Here is a 25,111-nt window from a genome sequence, read left to right on the forward strand (position 1 = left end):
CTCTGGCCCCGCCCTGTTGCCGCCCTCCCTGTCCCCTAGTGGAGAGCGGGTACGGCGGTTGCACCTACTCCCCGCCCCGGCGTTCCCGGCTCCCATGGCGACTCCGCACAGGCGGGACTTCCTGCGGCCGTCCCGGAGGAGGCGGGACCGGCTCGGGCCCGGCGGTAGGTGGGGGGCTGGCGGCGTGTCGGGGTTTGCGCGGGAGGGTCGAACGCCGTCCGGCACCGGCACCTGTGTGCTCCGCCCTTCTCGTGGTGTGCCGGCTGTCCCTCGATGTCCGTCGAGGCTGAGGGGGCGGTGGCGGCAATGGCACCTCCCCCGTACTCCTGGACTGAGGTGCCTCTCAGGGCGGCGAAGAGCTGTGTGTCCGTTAGTGTGTCCTCTCCCACTCCGTGGTGTTTTCAATAATGGACGGATGAGGAAATAAAGGAGCGCGCCCCAACTTCCACTCCCCACAGCAATGAGCCGACTGACTTTTTCCTTGTGTGTGAAAAGGTGGGGAAGGGAGGTTTGGAAGAATCGGCATCTCTGGTGCTGACTGCGTTTAACAGCTCTCAGTGTCCATGTGCGTAGTTAGATCAAAGCGCTGGTCCGGCGTCGCGTTCCTCGCTGCGGTTTCCTCCCCACTGAGGCACAGGGAAATCTGCAAGGAGATGGTGAATAGGGAGGGGAGGCTCCCTCAAGGGCTTTCTTCTGAAGCCTTTACTGTGTACGGCACAGCAGGTCTGGGCAGAACAATACCTCTCGCAGGTGTCGAACCTGCCACCTGCGGAACGCTTGAAGTCCGAGTTTTGTACTTGGAGGGGCACTAAGGCTGTCTCCCTCATCCGCCTGGCTTCCTGCCGTGTCTGAATTTATAAGCTTCTGTCCCCTCTCGGCTATGTTCCCCAGACTTGAAGACTGCAAACTGTTTAGTTTTTCCATATTTGAAAGCAATTCCCTATGTATCATAATCATCTTTTTTCTAAGCTGCATTGCATCTTTTCTGAGATAATGGCCGCGGAAAGGGCATACATACCATGCTCAAGCTGAAGGTTATGTGGGTGTGCTCTGAACCTCTAGTTGTGTGGTTTTGACATTTCCAGGCAGCTTACAATGATTTTATTCTTTTGAAAGCTCTTTTTAACTGAGGAATTGATTTTCATTTGTGTATTGTTCCTCTCCCTGAAATAAGCACATGTAGTATTTGTCATTCAAATGGATGTGTTGAGTCCACATACCTTGCAGGTTCTGTGACAGAGGAGCTGTTCTGCAGTCATGTTTCATACCACGTCTGATGAACTAGTCACGGTCAAATTTTAACTTCTCCCATTACACATTCTGTAACTTCCAGAAATGTTCATCAACTGTGGTTAAAAGCATAGATCTGGCATCATGCTTCTGTGTGAGTCTGTCTGTCTCTACTGAGGGCAATCCCCTGGGTACTATTTTTACCCACTGACGGATGCCAGACCCCCCTTCCCGAAACCCTTCTGGGTAACTCCCTCCATATTATATACTGGGCAGACCATTCTGTGGTGTGGAATATCCCTTTGGTCAGCTCAGGTCACCTGTCCCGGCTATGTTCCCTCCCAGTTTCTTTTGCATACTTCCTCACTGGCAGAGCATGAGACAAGAAAAAAGTCCTTGACTTAGGATAAACACAACTTAGCAAAAAATCAAAACATCCGTGTGTTATCAACATCATTCTCATTCTAAATCCAAAACACAACACTGTAAGAGCATCTGAGAAGAAATTAACTCTATCCTAGCTGAAACCAGGACAACGGGACAGGATTTGGAGGTGGTAACACTTCCTTCATATTTCAAGCAGTGATACAGTAGCCTTGGAAGGTATGACTTGGAAGGATATGGCAGCAAGGAAACAGTAACCTTGCTGTAAGTTGATTGCAAGTGCTAAACATGTTAATGAACATATTCTGAAATGTAATTAAGAGTAGTGTTGAGTGCAGTAAAATTGCATTACTAAAAAACAGAAGAATCAGAAACCTCAGCTTAGGTTGTGAGTACATCTTATGTTACATTTATAAACTTAGAGAATATGATAAGAACCACTAAGAAAATATTTTGCTTATTTCTGTTCCTTACCAGCAGATTTTATAAAGGAAGATGTCCTTTTTCCCTAAAATCTCTTTCCAGTGTGAAGTTCAAGAGTATCTCACCAAAGTGTTCAGAAATAACGAGGTATGTGACATGAATACTACTAATCATCAACAAATAATCACATTTTTTGTGTAACTTTAAGACTTTACAATAAAGTAATTGTCCTCACATTAGAAACAAAGTTTTTATATAAAACATATTTATATTTAAAATATAAAATTAATATTTATGCCCATTGACTCAAAAGAACATAAATATTTAAATTAAATTTAACACAAATCAGAGAATTCAGTTGATCGCACTGAAGAGAGATCATAGATAATTAACCACTTATTAACCACATAATATTGACAAGACATACTCCCTTACCCCAGTATAGAACCAGAAATATGATAGACAATCTATTAGTTCCTAATGCCAAAGGATAAAATAATTACATTTTTGGATATCAATATGAAAGTTACTAATTCATAGTTTGGAATCTACCCTTCCATTTCCTTAGGACTGCTTTTTGCACAGTATCTCTATCACAGAGCAGTTACTTTTGATACTTACTGCAGACTATTTGGAATGATTTTGCTAATACAACTGTTTTTCCAACGACTGCTTTTCAAGAAATTTATGAGGCTTCCAGTGGAATTAGACTTCCAGATACTGACATTTCTCACTATTGCACACCACAGAACCATATTCTTCCATTTCTATGGAATGTTTATTCGGTGGTGTCCTTTTGCACTGAGCAAGAGGCTACTGTGTGAATCTCTTTAATATAAAATCTCTTCCTTCACTTTCAGCTTATCACTGCTTTAGGTGCACAGGAGGCAGAGAATAAATATCAATCTCTGTTAAGTCGTTTGTCTCATCCACCAAGTTTTACAACTGTAAGAGTTAACACCCACTTGACCTCAGTGAAACATGTGAAAAAATTGCTGTTTGAAGAGATCCAGAAGGTTTGTGCAATTTCTTTGTTACAACAGAAAGAATAATTCATCTTTTGCCTGATTATGAGAGCTTTTCATTACTGGAAACTACACCTTACCTTAATGCATGTCCAGTAGTATTAACATTATGCAATCATATCAATTTCCTGTCAGCATTAAATGTTAATTCACTGTCTAGCAGTATTCCTCATCTAATCCATCCAAGAAAGGCAATAATAGAGGGAAAAGGCAACCAACTTTTTTTCACATGGCAGGTCCAAACCTTAGGATTGAGGTATTACTGTAGTAAATGCTGTCAAGGTGTCATAGGTCTATAGAGAAGATGGAAGATAAAAACTGTAGTTCGGTATGCTGTCTTCAGCATGTTTAGAACATTTTTAATTTAAGATTAAGGGAGAATGCCTGTGTATCTCATTGCAGAAACTGTTTAGGAAAGTGAGAAAATCTGTATGTTATAGAAACTGGAGACAAAGTGATGCTCTGCAGCTGCTGTATTTTCTTTTTTTTTTTAACCTGTTTTTAAGCTTTGTATAATTTTGTGGATTTTTACTTACCTTACGTAAACATTTATTTATCTGATTATATATAAGTCATTATGTTTAAGAAATTTATTATTTTGAAACTGTGTCCTAGATCTTCACTCTGTCTGAAAGGATCCAGTTCTTCTTTAACTAAATTATTAATGCTAGTGGGTGTACAGGGAGCTTTTGCATGACAGGAGCCAAGACGTTTCTGTGATGCAGAGGCAGTTGACAGTGTTCTGCTGGCTGGAATGGTAATGAGCTATGCTAATTTTAGCTTGATTGTAGAAATCTGCAAGTGGGTATTGCAGTGTGATATTTTGCTTCAAGGGAAAAGGCTTTGCTGCAAAATGACTTAAGACTGGCTTTTCACAAACTTTTTGTATTTTGAAGTGTGATTAGAAAAGGAAGCTACATAACACAGTTTTGAACAAAATTATGGTCATGGATTGTTTTCTTTTTTAAGGGAAAATATTTATTTATCAGAAGCAAACTGATTTATGGTTTGATGTGCTTTAAGATTATAATTTAGAAGGCTCAGGAGAGAAGAGAGATCTTTTTAAAATCCAGGAACCTTTATAAAATGGCAAGCTGTCATTTTTTTTTTCAACTATCTGCACAACTCAGCTCTCAGTATCCAAAGTTGAGCTGACAAGAAAAATGAAAAGTATTGCCAACCTAGCATGTTAAGTGAGACAAACAATACATGAGTAGAGTTAAATAGTGGTATTAAACTAATAACATCAAAAAGATAACACAGATTAGATCCAAGCTTCTATGGTGGTGTTACTGTGTTCTGATGACAACTCGACTCAACCCTCTTCGAGAAAAAAGAAAAAGCCAGTGGTAGGGGTATGAGTGTCAAAACACTTTCGCACTCCCTGAAATCAGTTCTCAGTCAATCCCTTTGTGGCCTTGTTATTTCTCAGTTTATTAAATGTTTGGACTTTTACACCAGTATTTTTAATATTGAGTGTCCCCTTACACACTATTTCCCACTTATTTTTATCTGTTTTCAATACCTTTGTTTTTTGTGCTCTACAGCTATAAATTATGAATGGAAAAATAGCTTTCAGTCTAATTAAGTATTTAAATATTAAGTTTATTAGTAATGCCTAATAATTATGTATTTTGTTAACGAAACAGCAGTTCAAAGGACTATGTGTTCCAGTTCTTGAGCACCCAAAACTTCAGGACATCCTGTTAATTCCTGTCATTGGACCCAGGTTTGAAATTTTCAGTCTTTCACCTTAAAATGTTGTAACACATTTTACTTACAGATTTCTTGTTAAACAGTTATGATAACTAACTCACTATAACAGAAGCACAACTATTATGACCTCGTGGACTGTCATATACTAGTCAGGTCAGAGTTTTAGTTATTAAAAGATATAAGAAAACATAGAAGGAGTTTTTTGCTTATTTATGAGACTAATGTTTTATAGGGAACGTGTAACATGAGTGCATCCTCCCTGGAAAGCTAGGAAGGTGGCATACAGAAGAGCTGAACTTCTGCAGCAGAATATAGAACTATAGCTAAATATGGGCGGGTTTTTTTTACACTGGAAGAAATCAAGTGGAATCAAGAAGTACTGAGAAGTTTTTAAATACAAAAAAATTACAATCACCTGGCCTAGAAAGGGATAGAGGATTATTTCTCCATCCCAGTACAATTCTTTTGTATTCCTGCATTAGGTTCTGGCAGAATGTTCCAGAATCTGCATTGGTTTAAGGACTGTTCTTCTTGGCTCCTTCCTTTGATTTCTCTGGGACTAAAATAAATCTTTTACATGTAATACACGATATTTAAGTACTTTTTCTATTAGATTGTGACAAAATCAGTATTTATGAACTAGAGTTTACTTGGGGAGTATTTGGCTTTTTTTTAGTATACTTTTTTTTAACTGAACTACATTTTGTATTTCTAGGCGAGACTTAAAAAAACATCCATCTGAAGTAATTGTTGGAGCCCAGTGTGGATACGCAGTACTTCGAGGAGCACACGTTTATGTCCCTGGAATTGTATCTACCTCAAGATGTAAGAGTTCTCTGAACACACCCAGTTAAGTTGTAAAGCTGACAGAAAAAGTGTCAGCCTTTGATGACAACTTCCAATAAATAGTGACATGAAATTTTTTTCTATTCACAGCTGAAATTAATCTTAGTTGTAATTTATGCTAATTACATTTTTAAGGTTTTTCTGGCTTTTTTTTCCTTCCTGAGATTTTCACTATTTTTCATTGTACTTGTAATTAAATGTAATTATTTCTCACCTGGCCTGTTTTAAATTCCTTGTCCCATATGTAATTTCTACCTTAAGTATTAGTTCTCAAGGATTTCACTTTCTTGGTCTCATTAAAAAGCCTTTTTAAAGAGCATTTTCAAATTAAAACATGGCTTTTAAAGAATTTTTTTGAACTAAATACTGTAACTTTTAATATGGATGTTCAGTTGAATAAATTTACAGAAGTTAGCTGCTTTCCAGTCTTGTGAAGAAAACCCAAAAAACACAGGATGCCACATCTGGATGGTGCCTGGATGTATCTTGATTATTCAGTAGATACTGTTTCCAGATATGTTATTTCTTCATTCAGTCACAAAGCCACTTACCTTCATCATCCTGTCAGATTTTAAGTTACAGATCTATAAAAACCCTAATTTTCTTTTTTTTAATCCATTGAAAATTCATTTGATACTATTTGTGTATGAGAGATCTAGTAAAAATCTTTATTCATTGATGAGAAAAATCTTCAATTTTAATGTCAGATTCTTAAGAAATGGAAATTATGTTTCAAAGCCTGTGAGACAAGATAAAAAAAATCTACATATACATGCTTTGTGTTAAGCAGCCTATTTATTTTTTATTTAAAGGTCAAATTAACTTTATGTAAAACCAGTGTAATTTTGGGTGATTCACCTTATTCTATTGTGATGAGATCTACTAATCATCATGGTATTATTAAACAAAGTGAATCAGGAAAGCATTTACCTAGTCACTTCAATTCTCTTTCAGGAAAAAAAACTTCAAGAAGTTTTAAGCATGTGCTTAAGTCCAATTCATTGAACAGAAATGTTTTTCAATCTAGGACTCAATAATGAAATAAATATATTGCCTGAGCAGTTGTTGAAGCTGCTTATTTAGACAACGTAATAAATATTCAAATCCTGCTTTGAGTCAGCTAGTGATTTATCATAATTGCTGCATGTAATTATGCATGCAACATCAATTCAAAGAAAAGAAAAGATACTATAAAACTTCAGGAACACTTCAGGGGAATTGCAGATAAGAAAATAAAATTAAAGGGCATGCTACCCACTTGATGCCAAATATAATAAGGCTGTATTAAGCACAGATGGTCCAACTAGGGAAAAAAAGCAGTACAGCAAGAACACATTTAATCACCGAACTTCCAAGCCAAATGAGGGTAAACTAATGATTGGGGGACTTTGAGTTTAATTTAACTAATCAAACCTAAGCTTTATGTTTATGGAATGCCAGTATAAGCTTAAGAACTTAAGAACAAAAAGCTTAAGAACTGTATACAGTACTAATGCATTTTGAAAGGACAATTGTCAGCAGAGAGTGAAATAAAATCATTTCTGTTTGATTACTGCAAAACATAACTGGCAGATATGCTGCAGGTTTTTGTTCAGTGAAGTTTGATCAGGCAGTGAGCTATCACATAATATTTGGTGTCACATTGTGTAAAAAGAAGCTATGCAAAAAAAAATATTTCAGTGGCTACCCAACAAATATTACCATTTAAAATTTTCAGGGTATTTGTGCATAATCAGAAGGCCACTTGAAAATGGAAAAAAAGGATTCTCAAGTGCAATTCAAAGAATTCCTGGGAAGCTGAACTGTCATGAATCTTACTTGTTATACCATCTGATTCCTCCAGCTTGTCACTCATGTCAGAAATGTAATTCTGGAAAATTGTTTACTGCTTTCAGAAGAGACCTTTACTTTTAACATTTTTCATCCAGTCAGTGCATAGAGCTTGCTCACTCTTCTACAAAATCACCTAAACCCATCCCCCTTTTCCATCTATTTTTGTTCTAACTCAACAAGTTTTTTAAAGTCTGCATGATTACACTTCTAGTGTTTGGTGTATATTTACATACTTCACTGATCTGGTAGGTTTTAATTGGAGATAAAAAACTCTCTAAGAGGATTATTGAGAACAGCAACTGCCTTAGAGGGAAGAAAACCAGACTAGAACGAGAATATATAATCACTTGTATTAAAGAAATAGTTAGAAAAAAAGCAGCTATAGCTATGTTCTACCTAGCTATTGAGAGGTCATTAGACAAATTTAGCATTACTGTCTTTGTTTAGTAAGTGTGAACCGGTCTTGTTTGATGTACTCATGTGCTTGGAGCATGCGGAGAGGACTGCATCCTGAAGAGTGTGCTGAAAATTTATGGGTGACCCTGCTGTGATCAAATAAGTAAAGTGCAGATTTTGTAACCTCTTAGAAAACAAGGCACGCTATCTGACTTGCAGCTTGATGTTTCTCAGTAGCTCCAGTCATTCGATAGCCATCATTTACCATCTAACACTTCAAAGCTTTATATTAGTTAATCTTCATCTTTGATTACATGAAGAAAGTTTAAAGTTTGATATGATACAGGAGTTGAAGTAAGTAGTCTACTGAAAATCCTAAATTATTTGGTCACTATTGTTTTGTTAAGTGTCATGTTGATCTCAGAGTTTCTGTTCTTTCTGCAGTTGTGAAAGCTGGAGATCTTGTCTCAGTGTATGTGGATATTGAAGGGAAGTGTAAAAGAGGAGCCAAAGAATTCGAAGGAGTAAAAGTTTTCCTTGGAAATGGGATTTCAGAACTGAGTCGCAGTGAAATCTTCAGTTCAAGTGGCCCATTGAAGTAAGTCCATTGTAACTGCAATCTACACCTACAAATTTGCAAAGGGGAGGAAGAAGCTGGGAAAAGATTTGAAATGTTCTGGACCCTATGTGAAAGCATAAGATGGCCTTGACTGAGACCTATGTTGTATGTTGGGATTTCCAGTATTTTTGGGGAAGTGTTTAGTTTCGTAATGGTATCCAGATACCAGTTTACATGAGTGGTAGGAGGAAATAAGTGGGAGCTTTTTCACAATTTACGTACAGCATGTGACTTCAGCAATATAGGACAAACAGAACTGACAAATGTTCTCATTGTGGCAAAATTGCATTTTGGTGAATTATTCTATGCCATTTCCCTGTTTGGATGGAACAGAAGTGCAGCCTTGCCAATTTCTCCATCTTTTAAAAATATCTGTGGGGGCCTTTGTTTCGGTGGGACAGGGGACAGAACATAAGGTCAGAGATCTTAAAAAAATCAATAGCATCTGCCAAGGTAGTTATCTATTTCAAGATTATTGCTTTTCTATTTTGTTGCTGAAGCATATGGTTTATTCCTCTCCTGTCATCTAAAACACATATAAAAAGTGAATCTGGTGTCTACAAGTTTGCTTTCTCATATCCTTCCTTCTCCATGTACGTATGCAAAATAATACTTGTTCTCTTCAGTAATCTTTTGTTTTCAGGTTCAGAATTGCTTTTTCTTGGTTTTCTTTTTATCATTGTCAATTTCCTGATACATTTGTTTTAACAATTAAATCTGTGTCAGGATTTCATCCATATTTAGAACCTCAGGTTACTTCTAAGTTCAGACCTTTGCTTTGCAGGCAAGTCGATGTACCTGTAAGGCTTTTCATGTAAGATTTCTGTAGTTATTTGGCTGAAATCTCAGATAGTTTACAAAATGGAGGAAAATCTAAGTAGGAAATCATATGCCAGTGCCCTGGTGCATACATGACTAGCCAAAAGCAGTTATGGATTGAAGCTAACATATTTAGAACTGTTTTTATGCATTTCTTTACAGTATCAAGGCTTGGATTAGATCTTGGTTTGTCCTGTGTATAAAAACATAAATTTGCTTTATGCAAGTTTACAGATGATTCCAACTTACAATGTAGTGCATTTTTTGTCATGGTTTACTCAATTTAATGATGTCATTTTAAAGAATATCAGATTACAGCTGCTATTACAAGCTGCTATAAGCTGTAAGCATAACGATTTTAATTGAATACTGTTAGAATTTATAAAACTGAGTAGTTGAAATTTTTTTTCATGTTTTTCAGGGGGCTGGGTGTAAGAATGATAGAGCCAGTCTACCTTAGTCCTTCATTTGACAATGTGCTCCCTAGTCATTTGTTTTTACAGGTATGTTTGTTACAAAAATAAAAGTCTGTACTATTTACACAATAATGAATATTCTCTTAGCACACACTAATACTTTATACATTCGTTGTGTATTTTAGCATCTAATTCAGTGTTTGGATTTAAGGAAAACAAAGCATTTGGAATGAAGTCAATATCTACATGTAGGTGGTTTAATCATACTGTGTCTGAGACATGATAAGGGACTTCAAAGTGACTTAAGAAATATTTAAAATGTAGACATTCTTTTTGCACAGATACACTGCATAGAACTATTAGTTTTTGGAAACTGCCTATGAACTCTAGTTCGTATTAGTTTTTGGAATCCGCCTCTTTCAGGGTACATAATTCTACAGACTATCAGGAAAATCTCCAAATATTAGGTTGACTTTAAGCTATTATTTAAGTACTAAAGACAGCTTTAAAAGGTTTTTATACCTTTGTGTTGAACAAAGAAGAGAATATTTCCATATTGTCTAAGATGCAATACTGCACACAATTGTTGCATGTTGTTTCTCTTCGGAGCACCTATTCTGTTTATACAATTAATAGTGCAGTTCAGCTTCTTGGTACTTTAGATCACCAAGTTGAAACTTCTGCTTATTGATCTTACTCTTCTTTAGTGTACTGCGTCAGTATATTAATATACTAAATGTTCCAACAAACGAGTTAATATATTTGTAATAGACAGAGCTGCTCTGTGTCTGAGACAGTATCAGCTTATTTTATTTTGACTTTTAGCACTGTAGTCATGAAGTCTTAAACTTCAGTCATAGACAGTCATATATAGCTTTAAATAAAAAACTAGCCACTGGAGACTTCTGACCTATACTGTCCTTTTTATATTATGCAAATAGTTAATTTTCTATTAAAGAACTGAGAGCAATATCATAGGTATCTTCACTGCTGAATGAATTATTTTATTCAATGAGTTTGTCATTCCTTAATAAAGGAATTGATGCAGGGTATAAGGTTTGAATTCTCCTGTATTTGTTTTTATGATAGAATTTACCTTCTGTGGTTGTGAGCCACATTTTAAACCCTCAACCTGGAGAGAAAATTTTGGATATGTGTGCTGCGCCTGGAGGAAAAGCAACCCATCTTGCAACATTAATGCATGACCGGGTAAGGGAAGTCGTTGGGAATTTTCTGTCTAAAGAAGAAAGTCTGACCATTGTTCATTTGTACAGCTCCCTTCACTTAGCTGTCAGAATGCACAGATAATTTACAACAGCAAACAATATTTTGACATTCTGCTTACCAATATATTTTGCTACACATCAGAGTTACTGAAATGGGCACAGTCTTTATCAAATAGTCACCATCACAATTAAAACCTTATTTGCTACAAATTGACTTGTTGAAATATGTTTTATTTCACTTTTAAATGCTATTGATTTACTTTTGATCAAAGAATTTGTAACATGCAAGGCAAAGTTATGCAGGAATATGATGAATTCATGAAACTGAGATACATGAAAATTGGGAGTTACTGCTATGTGCGAAAGAAATGCACAACTGTACAAAAACATTAAAAAGTTCCTAATCCAATTAACTTTCTTCTGAGTAAAAATTATCAATTATGCATGCAGATATGAATCTTAGACAGAATTTCTAGTCTGAATTTGTCATTCTGTGGTAGAATGTCACAAATCCAAAACTATCTCATGAGAAAGTAACAAAAATGAGAAGCGACAAAACAATACGTAGAGAAAGACAAAGGAAAATAGCACATAATCAAATAAGAATGTAGGAATAAAAATTTGCATATATTAAGTTGCTATATGCACAGTGAAATACAGAAATGCAGGTTACTCTTTTCTAGCAGAGAGGGGAAAAGAATGTAATATTTCCTCTAAAAATTTTATAAGGTGTTATTATTTTTGTTGGTATAGGGTTACTAGAATATATCAGATCATTTAGAAGTCTTGCAGTTACATTATGCGGTACTTTGACAGTTGCCTGTGCATTAATGGGAAGTACAGTGTGTAATGATATGAATGTATTTAGAAAAGGCATGTATTCAGTTCTGTGGTGGTTTATCTGTAGAAGTGTTTTCTTCCCTCAGTATGGAACATTTGCAAAAGGCATTAGACAGTCATTAGACATTTATTAGATAAATGTGTAAAGCTTCCAGTAAAGAATTTCAGTGTGATAAGTAAAGGAAGTCTGTAAATCACATATTTCTGTCATAGATTCATTTACATCTATAGTTTTTCCATCTGTGTATGTATCCTTAGTCACTTTACATATTTTGATTGTGCTTACCTCTAGCTGAAGTGGTAAAGAGTAAGAATACAGATGATGAATATTTATCTGAATTGATTTTCCTTTTTTGAGTGTATAATTTTAATTTAATATGTGGAAAGATAAAGACATTGAAAAAAGTACTGCTTTTTGGTTTTTAAGTTCCATTCACAGATTTTCTATGCTAAATTTCTATAGATAGTATATTGAATCATTAACATTTCAGAATGTTTGAAACAATCTTACTTTTTTGGTTTATAATTGTAGAAATTATTGTGCTGTTTTAGATGAGATAATCAAGATGTAAAATTACTCTGTTAAGATCTTTTAAATAGGAATTTGGAATAGTTAAAATTTGAGAATTTATTATTATCTGTATCCCCGTTCAGACCACTGTTTTTTCCAGATATCTTACGTAGTTGTTCTGGCAGTGGCTGACATGGGGAAGAAGTATTGTCTGCCAGCTCGTTCTTTTTTCTGAGAGTCTCTCAAGATGCAGCCAGAGAGTTTTGGCCAATGGCTCTCATGTCCAGGTGGAGGCCAATGATGAGCAGTGTTCCTCACCGGTCCTTCTTGGCACCGGTGCTCTTTAGTATCTTTATCAATGACAGACAATGAGATCAAGTGCGTCCTTAGCAAATTGGCCAATGACACCAAGCTGAGAGGTGCAGTTTATACACCTGAGGGACAGGATGCCATCCAAAGGGACCTGGACTAGAGAAGTGGGCCCATGGGAGCCTCCTGAGATTCAGCTAGTCCACGTGCAACCTCCTGCACCTGGGTCCAGGCAATCCCAGACAGGAAGACTGAAAGAACTACTCACTGAAAGCAATCCTGCTGAGTTGGGGGTGCTGGTGATAAGTAGCTGGACATGAGCTGGAAATGTGAACTTGCAGCCCAGAACCAACCATATCCTGGGCTGCATCAAAAGCAGCGGGGGCAGCAGGTGAAGGGAGGGGATTCTGCCCCTCTGCTCTCCTCTAATGAGACACCACCTGGAGTACTGTGTATGGTTCTGAAGTCCCAGCACAGAAAAGAAGTGGACCTGCTAGAGTGTGTCCAGAGGAGGCCATGAAGGTGATCGGAGGGCTGGAGCAGCTCTGCTATGAAAACAGGCTGAAAGAGTTGGAGCTGTTTGGCCTGGAGAAGAGAAGGCTTCATTGTGGCCTTCCGGTACTTAAAGAGGGCTTGTAAAAAAGAAGAGTGATTTTTACACAAGAAACACAGATATTAGGAGGGAATTCTTTACTCAGAGGGTGATGAGGCGCTGGAACAGGCTGTCCAGAGAAGCTATGGATGCCCCATCCCTGGAAGTGTTCAAGGCCAGGTTGGATGGGACTCTGAGCAACCTGGTGTAGTGGAAGGTGTCCCTGTCCATGGCAGGGGAAGTTGGAATGAGATGATCTTTTAAGGTCCCTTCCAACACAAACCATTCTATGATTCTATGATCTCTTTATATCCACAGTACTGCACATGTGCTGCAAATCTCGTTATAGCAACAGATGTAACTTTGAAGCACAGTCAGTTCTTAGTGTACATGTGCAATGGGTTAAATGGTGTTAGGAGAGAAGCAGTGGCATGTGGTTCGTGAGCGCTCCTGTAAGAGGTGATTTGGCTCACAGTACTTGAAGGCCGGACATCATTGACGCAACAAATATCCTTTTGTACTTCTCAGCCCTAGACCTACATAATGGCTAACATGACATACAGACAACAGCTACGTTATAAGACATGTTACCCTTCCATAAGCCTTTAGAGAGCCATCATAAAGTGGAGAAAAGTTGTCATGTTTCCTCAGCAGATTGTATTTTGCTACAGCAAGTGTAGTAGAGGGTTTTGGTCATTGTTTTGGGTTTTTTTAAATAGTATTACAGTTCTGGATTTTACTGATGCTGCTGTTTACTTTCCTTTGTGTTCACAAATTTGATGTAGCAGTTAGTGGTTTGTGTCTGTTTTAATTTATCTTGGGAGAGGAAAAGAAAAATTTCAATTTCTCTCCCCCCACCTCTAAATTTATTCTAGTATTTACACTATTTCCCAAAATAAATTGAGTGGCAACTACTGCAAGTATAACAGTATGTTATGAGTCTGAGCAAGTCAGAGGAGGGCTGTGGGCCTCATTTCCTCAGGACTGACTTATATGTTGTCGTATTTCTTACCATCTCCATGCAAATTTAAACTTGTTGACCTATTTTACCATGTATTTGAGGTTTTTACCCTTTTCAGATGATTACATTTTTACTTTAGTGCCCAGTAAAACAGTTCAAATCAAACAAAAAGGAAATAAACAAAAAACCCACTTGCCAAAGTCAGACATTATAGGATCCCTTGGACTGACAGTACCAAGCAGTCAGTGCCAGTCTGAAGGCACACAGCTTCAGACTAGTATCTGGACTAATGTGGGTATCATTGAGACTATGGGCAAACAAGGACTTCAGGAGTGTGGATTTAAGAATAAAATGATTCTGTAGGGAAAACTGCTTTATTCATTTCACTGCTCATGGCTGGCGGGGGAAAGGAAATTGGGAAATGCACATCCATTTAATCCCTATGCTTTTGATGAAAACTTTGGTTTTGTTTTTTTTTTTCAGGGTGAAGTAATAGCCATGGACAGGATAGCTAATAAGGTCAAAAAAATCAAGCTGAATGCTGAATTGCTACAATTGAATTGCATTAAGGCCTTTTGCTATGATGGAACAAAGGCTCTTTCAGTTGAGAAGCGAGAGGATGAACAAGGTAAAATAAACAATTTGGCTTTTAGAAGAAAATAGTAATGTTTTACACTAATGGTATTAAACCTGCCACAGGTCTACAAGTCCTTGAAATTTTGACAGACTCCTAAGTTGCTTCAGTACTGTGAATGTGCTTTTATTTTCTACTCTTTTGTGATTATCAGCTTCTCTATGAAGCAAATACAAAAGTCAAATAATCTAATATGCTCAAAGGAAATGCATTCCTTTCCCAGATAATATCAAAGAAAGAAGAAGCCTTAAAGCTTCTTTCATGATCACATTTAACCCCATACTCTGAATTGTCTGACCTAGTCTGAGAAAAAAGTTATTTGTGCAGACTTGCTTGGCTTTTCTGCCTCATAATCCTCATCAGTAAAATTGGGTTATTAATACCTAACTCCCAGGAGTGCTGCAAGGTTTAGTTCGTGGATGTTTGTTCAGCTGTTCAGGGGAAAGTTATATAGAAGCACAGTGTATTATTTTAAGTTCATTTCATTTGCTTTTCTGAAGTGCTGCAGTTATGATACTGGTTCTGTTCCCATGACAGAATGATTTAAACGGTATCTGCTGTCTTGATTATTTTTAGTTTGTTGTGCAAAGTATGCTGTTCTTTCTCACTCTATTTTATCTCAGTCAGTGGTTAGCCTAAGTAGGAATCAGATTGCATAATTCACCTTCTTTGTCCCTATGCCTTGCAGTTATTCCTGCTTTGGAGGAACAAAGATACTTTCTTAATAAGTCTCTTTACGAACATTAAATATTGTAGGTGGTGTGTAGCAATTACACTGATGAACAAGAGCAAGATGTACCACTCAGAGATCATGAAGGCTTTTCTGTACATCCCTGCAAGCAAGACATGACATATTTTGAACATTTTAGTAATGGATCAGAGGTAGATAAATCAGATAGACTCATTTTGTAGTGCAGGAACAAGCTAGTTAGCAGTAGTATGATAGTAGAAGTATGGTAGCAGTAGTACCTGGAGATGCTGAGCTGGACAGCCTCTCTAGAACTGAGGAGATAGAAACTTCTGGGCTGTTGAGCCAGTGGGGTTCAGATTAAAGCAGGCTCTGCATGTAGAAGATACTTATTCCCGTATCATGCAAGTAGTAGTTAGAAATTGTTGTCTTCTCAGTTCTTGTTTATTGAATTGTTCTGCCGTGGAGACAGCGTCACACATTAGAACTTGTAATGGTTCGTGTTATTATGAAGTGCTTTATTTTCTACGGATATGCATGCATCACAAGAAATAGTTATTATATTGACATTCCAATTATTATTATTTAAGGCAGTCGTAACAATTAACTACAGGTTTCTCTCAGTAAAGGTTTGTTTCAGTTATGAGCTAACTGTGGTTCATTACAGCCTATATGTACAACTCTCTACCCAGCATCTCTGACCAATCATATTTCCACTTATTTGTTTGATTACTTTTACATATGACTTTCAAATTACTAAATTAAGTTTAAAAAATATTTAATAAAGGGATATTTTTTGAGCTCACAGAACTTAAACTGTTTAGTTTTCTGGGAGATGAAAACTACCACCAGCAGTGCTGAGACTTGTCTCTAGCTGAGACTACTTTTGCAGACACTATCTATACTACATTAATGTTTTACATCAAGGAAGCAGTAACAGCTTGTCCTTTTCTGCAGCGAAGTCTCAAGGAAAGAAACACAAATTTTACATTACTATCTGCCTTTTACAGAAGGACCTCCATTCTTACCAGAATCATTTGATCGAATTCTTCTTGATGCTCCATGTAGTGGGATGGGACAGAGACCAAACATGGCTTATTCTTCAACTTTAAAGGAAGTGACCTCTTATCAGCCACTGCAGCGCAAGCTTTTCACTGTGGTATGTATTAAACACTGAGTAGATAAACTAAATTGAACATAAATGCTTCTGCAGCATAAAACTCCGTACTGAAGAAATGGTGCCTTATTTTCCCTACCTTTTCAGCAGCTAAGAAGTGTAAGGGTCCAGTTAACCTCTCAGCTTCACCATACCTATTGCTAGGTCAAGTTAATTCATTGGAGCATGGGAAAGGTATATGTAATACATAGTAAATAAAAACCTTTGTGGTTTTTTAAATCCCTCAGTTTCATCACTTTTAGTTTATAATAATTGCAAGGGTCTAAGTCACAGAGAAAGTTTCTTAGGAGCATGCTGAGGAGTGTGCTTCAGCTGAGGCTGAAAGATAAGAGTTAATGCAACTTGTCTAAATCTCAATGACACCTCCATTTTTTATAAAACCTCCATTCTTTATTGGACATGAGCGGGAATATGGTTATCAAAGATGAGGAAAAGGCTGAGGTATTTAACACCTTCTTTACCTCAGTTTTCAACAGTAAGACAGGTTGTCCTGAGGACAGCTGGCTTCTGGAGCATAGACAGAGCTAAGAAGCTGAATAGCCCCCCTGTAATCCAGGAGGAAACAGTTAGTGACCTGCTGAGCCACTTGGATCCCCACAAGTCTATGGGACCAGATGGGATCCACCCAAGGGTGATAAGGAAGCTGGCGGAAGAGCTCGCCAAGCCGCTCTCCATCATCTACCAACAGTCCTGGCTCACTAGGGAGGTCCTAGATGATTGGAAGTTGGAGAATGTTATGCTGATCCACAGAAAGGGTCAGAAGGAGGACTGGGAAACTACAAGCCTGTCAGCCTGACCTCAGTGCCTGGCAAGGTTATGGAGCAGATCATCCTAAGTGCCATCACACAGCACCTACAGGATGGACAAGGGATCAGACCCAGCCATCACGGGTTTAGGAGGGGCAGGTCCTGTCTGACCAACCTGATCTCCTTTTATGATCAGGTGACCTGCCTGGTGGATGAGGGGAAGGCCGTGGATGTGGTCTATCTGGACTTCAGCAAAGCCTTTGACACTGTCTCCCACAGCACACTCCTGGAAAAACTGGCAGCCCACGGCTTGAACAGGGGCACTCTGTGCTGGGTTAGGAACTGGCTGGAGGGCTGGGCCCAGAGTGTGGTGGTGAACGGAGCTGCATCCAGGTGGTGACCGGTCACTGGTGGTGTCCCCCAGAGATCAGTGTTGGGCCCAGTTCTGTTTAATATCTTTATCAATGGTTTAGATGAGGGGATTGAGTCCACCATTAGCAGATTTGCAGATGACACTAAGCTGGGGCAGAGTATCGATCAGCTGGAAGGCAGGAGGGCTCTGCAGAGGGACCTGGGCAGACTGGAGAGTTGGGCTGCTTCCGAAAGGATGAGGTTCAACAAGGCCAAGTGCCGGGTCCTGCACTTTGGCCACAACAACCCTCTGCAGCGGTACAGGCTGGGGACAGAGTGGCTGGAGAGCAGCCAGGCAGAAAGGGACCTGGGAGTTTGGATTGGCAAGAAGCTGAACATGAGCCAGCAGTGTGCCCAGGTGGCCAAGAAGGCCAATGGCATCCTGGCCTGTATCAGGAACAGTGTGGCCAACAGGTCCAGGGAAGTGATTCTTCCCCTGTACTCAGTGCTGGTGAGGCCACACCTGGAGTATTGTGTCCAGTTGTGGGCCCCTCAGTTCAGGAAGGATAATGAGATGCTGGAGCAGGTCCAGAGAAAAGCAACAAGGCTGGTGAAGAGACTCGAGCACAAGTCCTATGAGGAGAGGCTGAGGGAGCTGGGGCTGTTCAGCCTGGAGAAGAGGACGCTCAGGGGAGACCTCATCACTCTCTACAACTCCCTGAAAGGAGGTTGTAGCCAGGTGGGGGTTGGTCTCTTCTCCCAGGCAACTATCAGTAAGACAAGAGGGCATGGTCTTAAGCTGTGCCAGGGGAGGTTTAGGTTAGCTGTTAGGAGGAAATTCTTTACAGAGAGGGTAATCAAGCACCGGAATGGGCTGCCCAGGGAAGTGGTGGATTCACCATCCCTGGAGGTTTTTAAGATGAGACTGGATGTGGCACTTAGTGCCATGGTCTAGTAACCACGGCGGTGTTGGATCAAGGGTTGGACTTGATGATCTCAGAGGTCCCTTCCAACCCAGCTGATTCTATGATTCTATGACACATATTCAAAGTGAACGACAGCTTGAAAAGCAGCATAGATATAGCTTCCATGCCAAATATGTGGAAACAGTTGACATCTAATATAACTGATAAAAGTATTGTGTATCCATGGTTGACAGCAGGTGGTGAAAACAGACCTCATCTGTCTGGGATATACAGAGCTGTATAAATAACAACTCTTACAAGGTGAATCATCTCAATGGCATTAATAAACTGCATGAGCTATAATGCCTGTTTAGAAAGAAGAACCTTTCTAATCCGTGGGATCCTTTACTGTATTCCCTGAGAAGAATTAGTATCCTAATGTCTCTCTTAGAAAGATTTGAGTTTAATTAAGTGCTAAGTTTTAATATTATGGCTTAACAGATTCTTGGTTAATGTTGCTTAATATGAAAGTTTTTACATTTAAAAATAAGCTGTACTATTGATTATTCTCCTTGCAGGCAGTGAAGTTGCTGAAGCCAGGAGGTGTTTTAGTATACAGTACCTGTACGATTACAATTTCTGAAAATGAAGAGCAAGTTGCTTGGGCCCTGAAAAGATTTCCATGCCTCCAGCTTCATCCACAGGTAATAGTATTTTTAGGGTACTTCACACAATCTAATGAGCTTGTTTTGGAACTGTAAAGTTACACACTATATTTACTATCAATAAATCTCTTTTTCACTGTGGACAGTTTTAACTGCTGTGGATAAAAATAATGTGAGGATTTCAGCTTTTTTAAAACCTAATTTTGTGCTTAATTGAGCTTCATTTAGGGTTCATTAAGTAGTTTCCCACTGTGTATTGTGGTTATTTTGATTTGTACAACAGTCTTTTAAAACACAACAGGTACAAAAGATAGTTCTGACAGATTAAAACTTCTCTTGCAATTGTTCTTTAATGCATATATTTTATTCTCTTGTTTTGCACATTGATAGGAAAGGTGAAAATTATTTTATTAATGCCACTGAAGTCGTGAAGACATACATAAAGGATGGGACATAAGTGAAAATAAACTTGTGTTTTGAGGAAGGAGGATTTTATATGTATGGGTGCTATTTTTGCTTTATTTAAAGGAATGAGGGACCAAATTTATTTTGGGCTAGAATTTTTTATCTATACCACATACTCCATACAGTTAAAAAATATCTGTTACCTTTATTAGTACTTTGAGGGAGTCTGTCCCTCCCACTGTATGCATCCCTCTTCCTCTGATGATGTGATGAGCTGGGTGGGGTAGTTGTTTATCATCATGGCTTTAAGGAAAAATCTACCTCCAATACCTGTTTAGCTTACTTATACATTCTGTGATGACTTGTACCTGTGTTAAGAAGTTTAGATGAACCTTTTAACTGAAATTAAGAAAATATATACAACAGGTATACAATAAGAAATTATATGAAAACTGGTAAAGATTTAACAGAATTGAAGCTCTTCTTCAAGGATTTGTTTGTTTCGTTCTTCTGTCTGCTTTCTCACCATCCATTTACTAGGAATTTTTCAGTTCCAGCCATTTCAAGTAAGATTATACATTTTACCTAACAATATAAAAAAATTCTCCTTGATAGAATGACAAAGTGAAACACAAACCCTATTAACTCAAATGCAAGATTAATTCTGGTTTAATAGACTTTCTCTCACCTGTAATATCAGTCTTAAATAAAGCACTGTTCTTCACACACAAACGCCATAAGAATAAATTTTTTGTGAATAGTATATTTTAAACTAAATGACACTGAATTATTTACCCATAGATAGTTTCTAGTACCTTATAACCAGTTCTCCAGTAGTGTAAAGTGAGGTGATCTTTTCCAATGAACAGGAACCTGGAGTCTAAGGTCTACTTACCTCATGTTCCTTTATGTATTTATTTCCCATGTTCTTTAGTCACTTATTGAACACCTCCTTTTATACCCAGTCCACTGTTTCCCCATTTCTCAGTTTGGCAACAGATCCTGGAATCATGTTGGGTAAGATGAGTAAGGAAAGAACAGGAGATGGAACCATAGGTGTTGTTCTCATAGGTGGAAGTTACCACATCGCAGCTGATCCTTTGGGCAGACTTACTTCCTCTTAGGCATTACACAGGAGGTACTGTAGATCAGCTTAAATGCAGTAACTTAACTGGAAGGAAAAATGAAAAGGTATACGAAAACACTGGTCTTTCTTTGAGCAAGTTGCTTGAACCTGTGCAATACTGTTTTTCATAGATTTCTACCTTTCCATCCTTCTACTGCATTACTTCAAGTTGCTACTCTTGTCTCCCTTTGTATGTTATTTTTCTCTCAATTTGCAATAGACAACTCTTTTTGTCTTTTACCTGGAAAACATTGAAATCCTGTTGAGGGAAAGGAAGAGAAGAATCAGGCTGCAACCTCTTGGCTGCCCAGCTTTACTGCACACAGTATGTGGTTAAGCAGCTAACTCACATCATGTGCTGACTGGGTGAGATCATGTGTTTGCAAAGTGTGATGACTGACAAAATGCTCTGCTGCAGGCTGCATTATAGACTACATTAGACTAGATTGACAAAGGAGATCTACTTTTGATATTGCAGTGCCAGCTTTTGTACATTTTTTCTATTCCTTAATGAATGCATTGAAAGCAAATCCAGCTAAGAATTAGATTTCTTCCAGGAGTGTATTAAATAAAAAGTAGTCAAGGCTACTCACAAGAAACACTGAGAAAAGGGCTATGATTTTAAGCCATTCTCCTCTCCAGGATTTTATGCCAAATGTCACCTCCTGAATTCAGATACCTAAGCATTGCTTTCTTTTTTTCTCTGCCTCATAGACATACACATGTAACAGTAGTCCCATTTATCTATTAGTCTTATTACATGACATATAAAAAATCTGAAGTTCAGATTTTTCTGCTGCATCATTTGCCAGAATGATGCCTCCTCAGGCAATAAAGTATTCTGGACTGGGGCTTTCAGTCTCTGCAGTTGAAGTTCTCAATGTGAAGAATCCAAGTATTTTTATTACTGTTACTGAGTATATTAGTAATGAGCTAAGGAATAACTATTTTTGACTTAACTAATAGCTATTAGTCAGTACACAGCTATTAGTCAGTACACAGAAGTGCTGCGTCATTTAAAAGTGGCAACCTAAAACCTTTGGACCAGCTGTCTGGTGATAACACTTTCATGTGATGTTTCAGTCCTTTGAGTAATGAATTGATTTAGACCTGTGTACTCATCATCAACAAGTGCTCTAAGCGACAGGTTGAAGTGGGTGAGAGGCACCACCACCTCCTCAAAGTACTCTGAACCTTGTATATATGTTTGTATAATAGTGGCCAGATGAAGGCAAGAAAAGAAGGCCACATTACTTCTGAATCCCACCTGGTGTGAATGATGCAAACCTAGCTTGTCTACATTACCAGTTAAGTGTTCTGCATATACTCAGCAGAATACATTTAAGGCCTTTAAGAATTTTACAGATGCAATAATTTGCTTTTCTTTGTTACTTGAACAGGAGCCTCACATTGGAGGAGAAGGCATGAAGGGAGCTGGACTGTCACTTGATCAGTTGAAGCTTCTGCAGAGGTTTGATCCAGCTGCTGTGACATTGCAAGGAATGGATATTAATTCTTTGCAAGATTCCAGAGAAGATGACCTGATCTCATTGGCAAATAAGGACTGTATAGGATTTTTCATAGCAAAATTTATTAAATTGAAGAGTAAATAAGGATCTGGGAATGCAACCTGAAAAAATACCTCAGTGAGTCTAAGAACAGTTCAGACGTGAAGTGCGTTTCTTCCTGCTGCAATGTTACCAAGCCAACGGACTGACGGCAGGGTTGCTATGGCAGCAGTAAAATCTGCCAGCTGTTCTGATGGGAAAGAGCCACAGGTTGCAGCAAGAAAGTCATGGCTGGGGGAAGGGTAGTATCATTTTTAAGTCTTCCTTCGCTTTTGTATTTACAGCAGGTCAGTGCCTGAATGACAAGTATGTTCACTCGTACTAGTGTTGCTTATCTGGTGCAGCAAGCGTAGGAAGGGGATTTAAACTACTTTATGAAATGAAAACATAAATAAAATAAATGGGAGCTATTATAATGAATATTTGAAAAGGAAGTTTCTATGGAGGTTTACCAATAGTTAATATTTCATTAAATAGTGCTTCACAAAACACTGTAACATGTTACAAAGAACTGTTTTATAAATTGATACTTAGAACCTCATTTCTCTTTTATTTTAATACAAGCAAGATTCTCTGTACACATAGTATATACACAAAATACGATTAGGCTTTGTAGCATGTCTTTTATAGCAGCATGAATATATTAAACCATCTCACTCTGGGAATGTAAATAAATATTGTTTCAACATCAAACTTCCCATGCATAAACTGTATTGGTTCTGAAATAGCCTACTGGACTGGCTGACAAGTGACAATTTTAAAATCAAACATTTGCAACAGAAGGGGCTACAGTTGTGATTAATATATTAAAAGACAGAAAACAATGCATAATACCATCTGAAATGTTGCAAATCATCTTTCAAACAACTAAGAATATTAACTCTTTATTGGTTAGAAAGCATCACCAGCTAAAATCATGTGAAAATTGAAACTGGAGAAGCATGCTAATGAGAACTGCCTTAATACATTGCTCAAAGATTTAATAACCTAAATTTCTTAAAGATGTATTTGAAAATTCTGCTTCGGTTCCAGTTTGAACAGTATTCTCTTTTCTCAGTCCTGCTGGAACTGACAATAGCACTAAAATTAGAAGGAAAGGTAAGTACAATTCAAAAACGTAAACTGACATCTGTGTGTGTTTGTTTCTTTCCTCTCTCTCATCAATTTCCAGTTTTAAAAAACATTATCTGAAAAATGTCTGTCTTTTCACACATAGCTATTTGTTGGATTAAAAAGAGCAATAGTTCTTTTATCATTTGTCTTTCTGCTGTCAGAAGTGCATTTGTATTTGCTTGCAATCAAAACAATCTATAGATTTGTTTCTCAGTAGTCTGGTTGTTTACTTATATTTTCTATAAATGTTTTGATACTGTATGTTTTCTACTCTTCTAAAATAAAAATCAAATGTCTCTTCTTCTGTTCTGCCAAGGTTGACTAGTACATCCTCTGTAAGGATAGGAGGATGGAATTCTTGTCTACTACTCTGCTTTTGTTGGTCACTCCTTGCCATTAAACACAACATATCTAAAGAAGATTTAAAGTAATTTTGTTTCATCAGTAGTAGGTGAGATATCCTATTTAGAATCATGAAAGCTCGTACTATAAATTACAGTCTTTTTAGTCTAAATATGGCTAAAATAATTACCTGGTAACAAATTGTTAGTATGTGTTGAAATCTTTAACTCAGTTCTAGTAAAAAAGCATTTTCTTTTTTGCAGAATATATAAATTTTGTAAACGTTAATCAGCACACACAGACTATATACTGAAGTTTGTATATATATATATATAAAGTAAGGAACTTTACCTCCAGTTTCAGTAGCAGGATTTGTGCAATGCAGAATTTGAAGGAATTAAGATTGCTGAATTTTTAGTGGAAGATTTGTTGAGACTTTCCCAGATTTCTTTAGTTTTGGATGATAAACAGGCTTTTCAAGAAGGTGACCTCACTTGATTTTATATGAGAAATTTCTTGGGGGTGAGGAGTGGGAAGAAAAAGTAACTAACTTCTATTTGATTCCAGTGTAATTGCAGACCAGACTTCACCTGAAGAAAATTACTGATAGATGAACTTTAACTAATAGGTTTGTTTCTGCAAAAGTCAACTGCTAGACTTAAAAGAGCACTCAGCATATTAAAGGGATAAGCCTCAGCTCCTTGCACGAGGCCGCTTTCTTTTTTGTAGCTGGGGAGAGACTTTGTCATGCAGTTCAGAACAGAAACTCAATTGAGATGCTCCAGATCATACCTTGAAGGAGCCAGCATCCTTTCTCTGACTACAGGTTTGGCTAATTTAGATGACTAAAGTTGGATGAATGCCCTTTTTTTTTCTCCTTTTCCAATCTTACTGTGACTTTAACTAGAAGTGTAGGAATGCTTTCTCATTGACATATTTCTGATGTATAGTGTATATATGTTTTAAATACATAATAGGATTAGTTTCCTATAAGAATCTTTACACACTGAATAATTATACTTCAGTGACTGGTGCTGAAGCACATTTGAATATATATATATATATATGTGCTTATATATACTATATGAGATATTTATATAATAAATTTAAAAAGTTATTGTTATTGTCATTGTAATGAAAGATTAATCCTACAAAATAGATTAGGCATGCAATCAGATCCTGTCTGTAAGAAAGTCTGAAAAGTAGTTTTCTCTATTTGCAGAAAGAGTGATTAGTAATAGTGCC

At 37.6% G+C, this 25,111-nt stretch overlaps 1 protein-coding gene across 5 annotated transcripts; it reads left to right on the forward strand.

Moving 5' to 3' along the window:
• Nucleotides 1-43: 43 nt before the first annotated feature.
• NSUN6 (NOP2/Sun RNA methyltransferase family member 6) lies at nucleotides 44-23,943 on the forward strand. 5 transcript variants are annotated; one of them, XM_027695741.1, is made up of 12 exons: nucleotides 44-164; nucleotides 2,095-2,184; nucleotides 2,898-3,053; nucleotides 4,712-4,791; nucleotides 5,494-5,603; nucleotides 8,295-8,451; nucleotides 9,713-9,794; nucleotides 10,797-10,916; nucleotides 14,630-14,774; nucleotides 16,479-16,627; nucleotides 19,226-19,351; nucleotides 22,244-23,943. In XM_027695741.1, the coding sequence occupies exons 2-12, from the start codon at nucleotides 2,110-2,112 to the stop codon at nucleotides 22,454-22,456; spliced, it is 1,413 nt and encodes a 470-aa protein (XP_027551542.1). In that variant the 5' UTR covers nucleotides 44-164; nucleotides 2,095-2,109; the 3' UTR covers nucleotides 22,457-23,943. The 5 variants fall into 5 exon arrangements, with proteins under 5 accessions (XP_027551542.1, XP_027551545.1, XP_027551546.1 ...); XM_027695744.1 differs by having other exon boundaries at nucleotides 4,715-4,791; nucleotides 22,244-22,748; XM_027695745.1 differs by having other exon boundaries at nucleotides 4,715-4,791; nucleotides 8,298-8,451; nucleotides 22,244-22,748.
• Nucleotides 23,944-25,111: the final 1,168 nt, after the last annotated feature.

Source organism: Neopelma chrysocephalum, unplaced genomic scaffold (assembly GCF_003984885.1).
Source record: "Neopelma chrysocephalum unplaced genomic scaffold, ASM398488v2 Primary Assembly neopelma1_102, whole genome shotgun sequence".
NCBI lineage: Eukaryota > Metazoa > Chordata > Aves > Passeriformes > Pipridae > Neopelma > Neopelma chrysocephalum.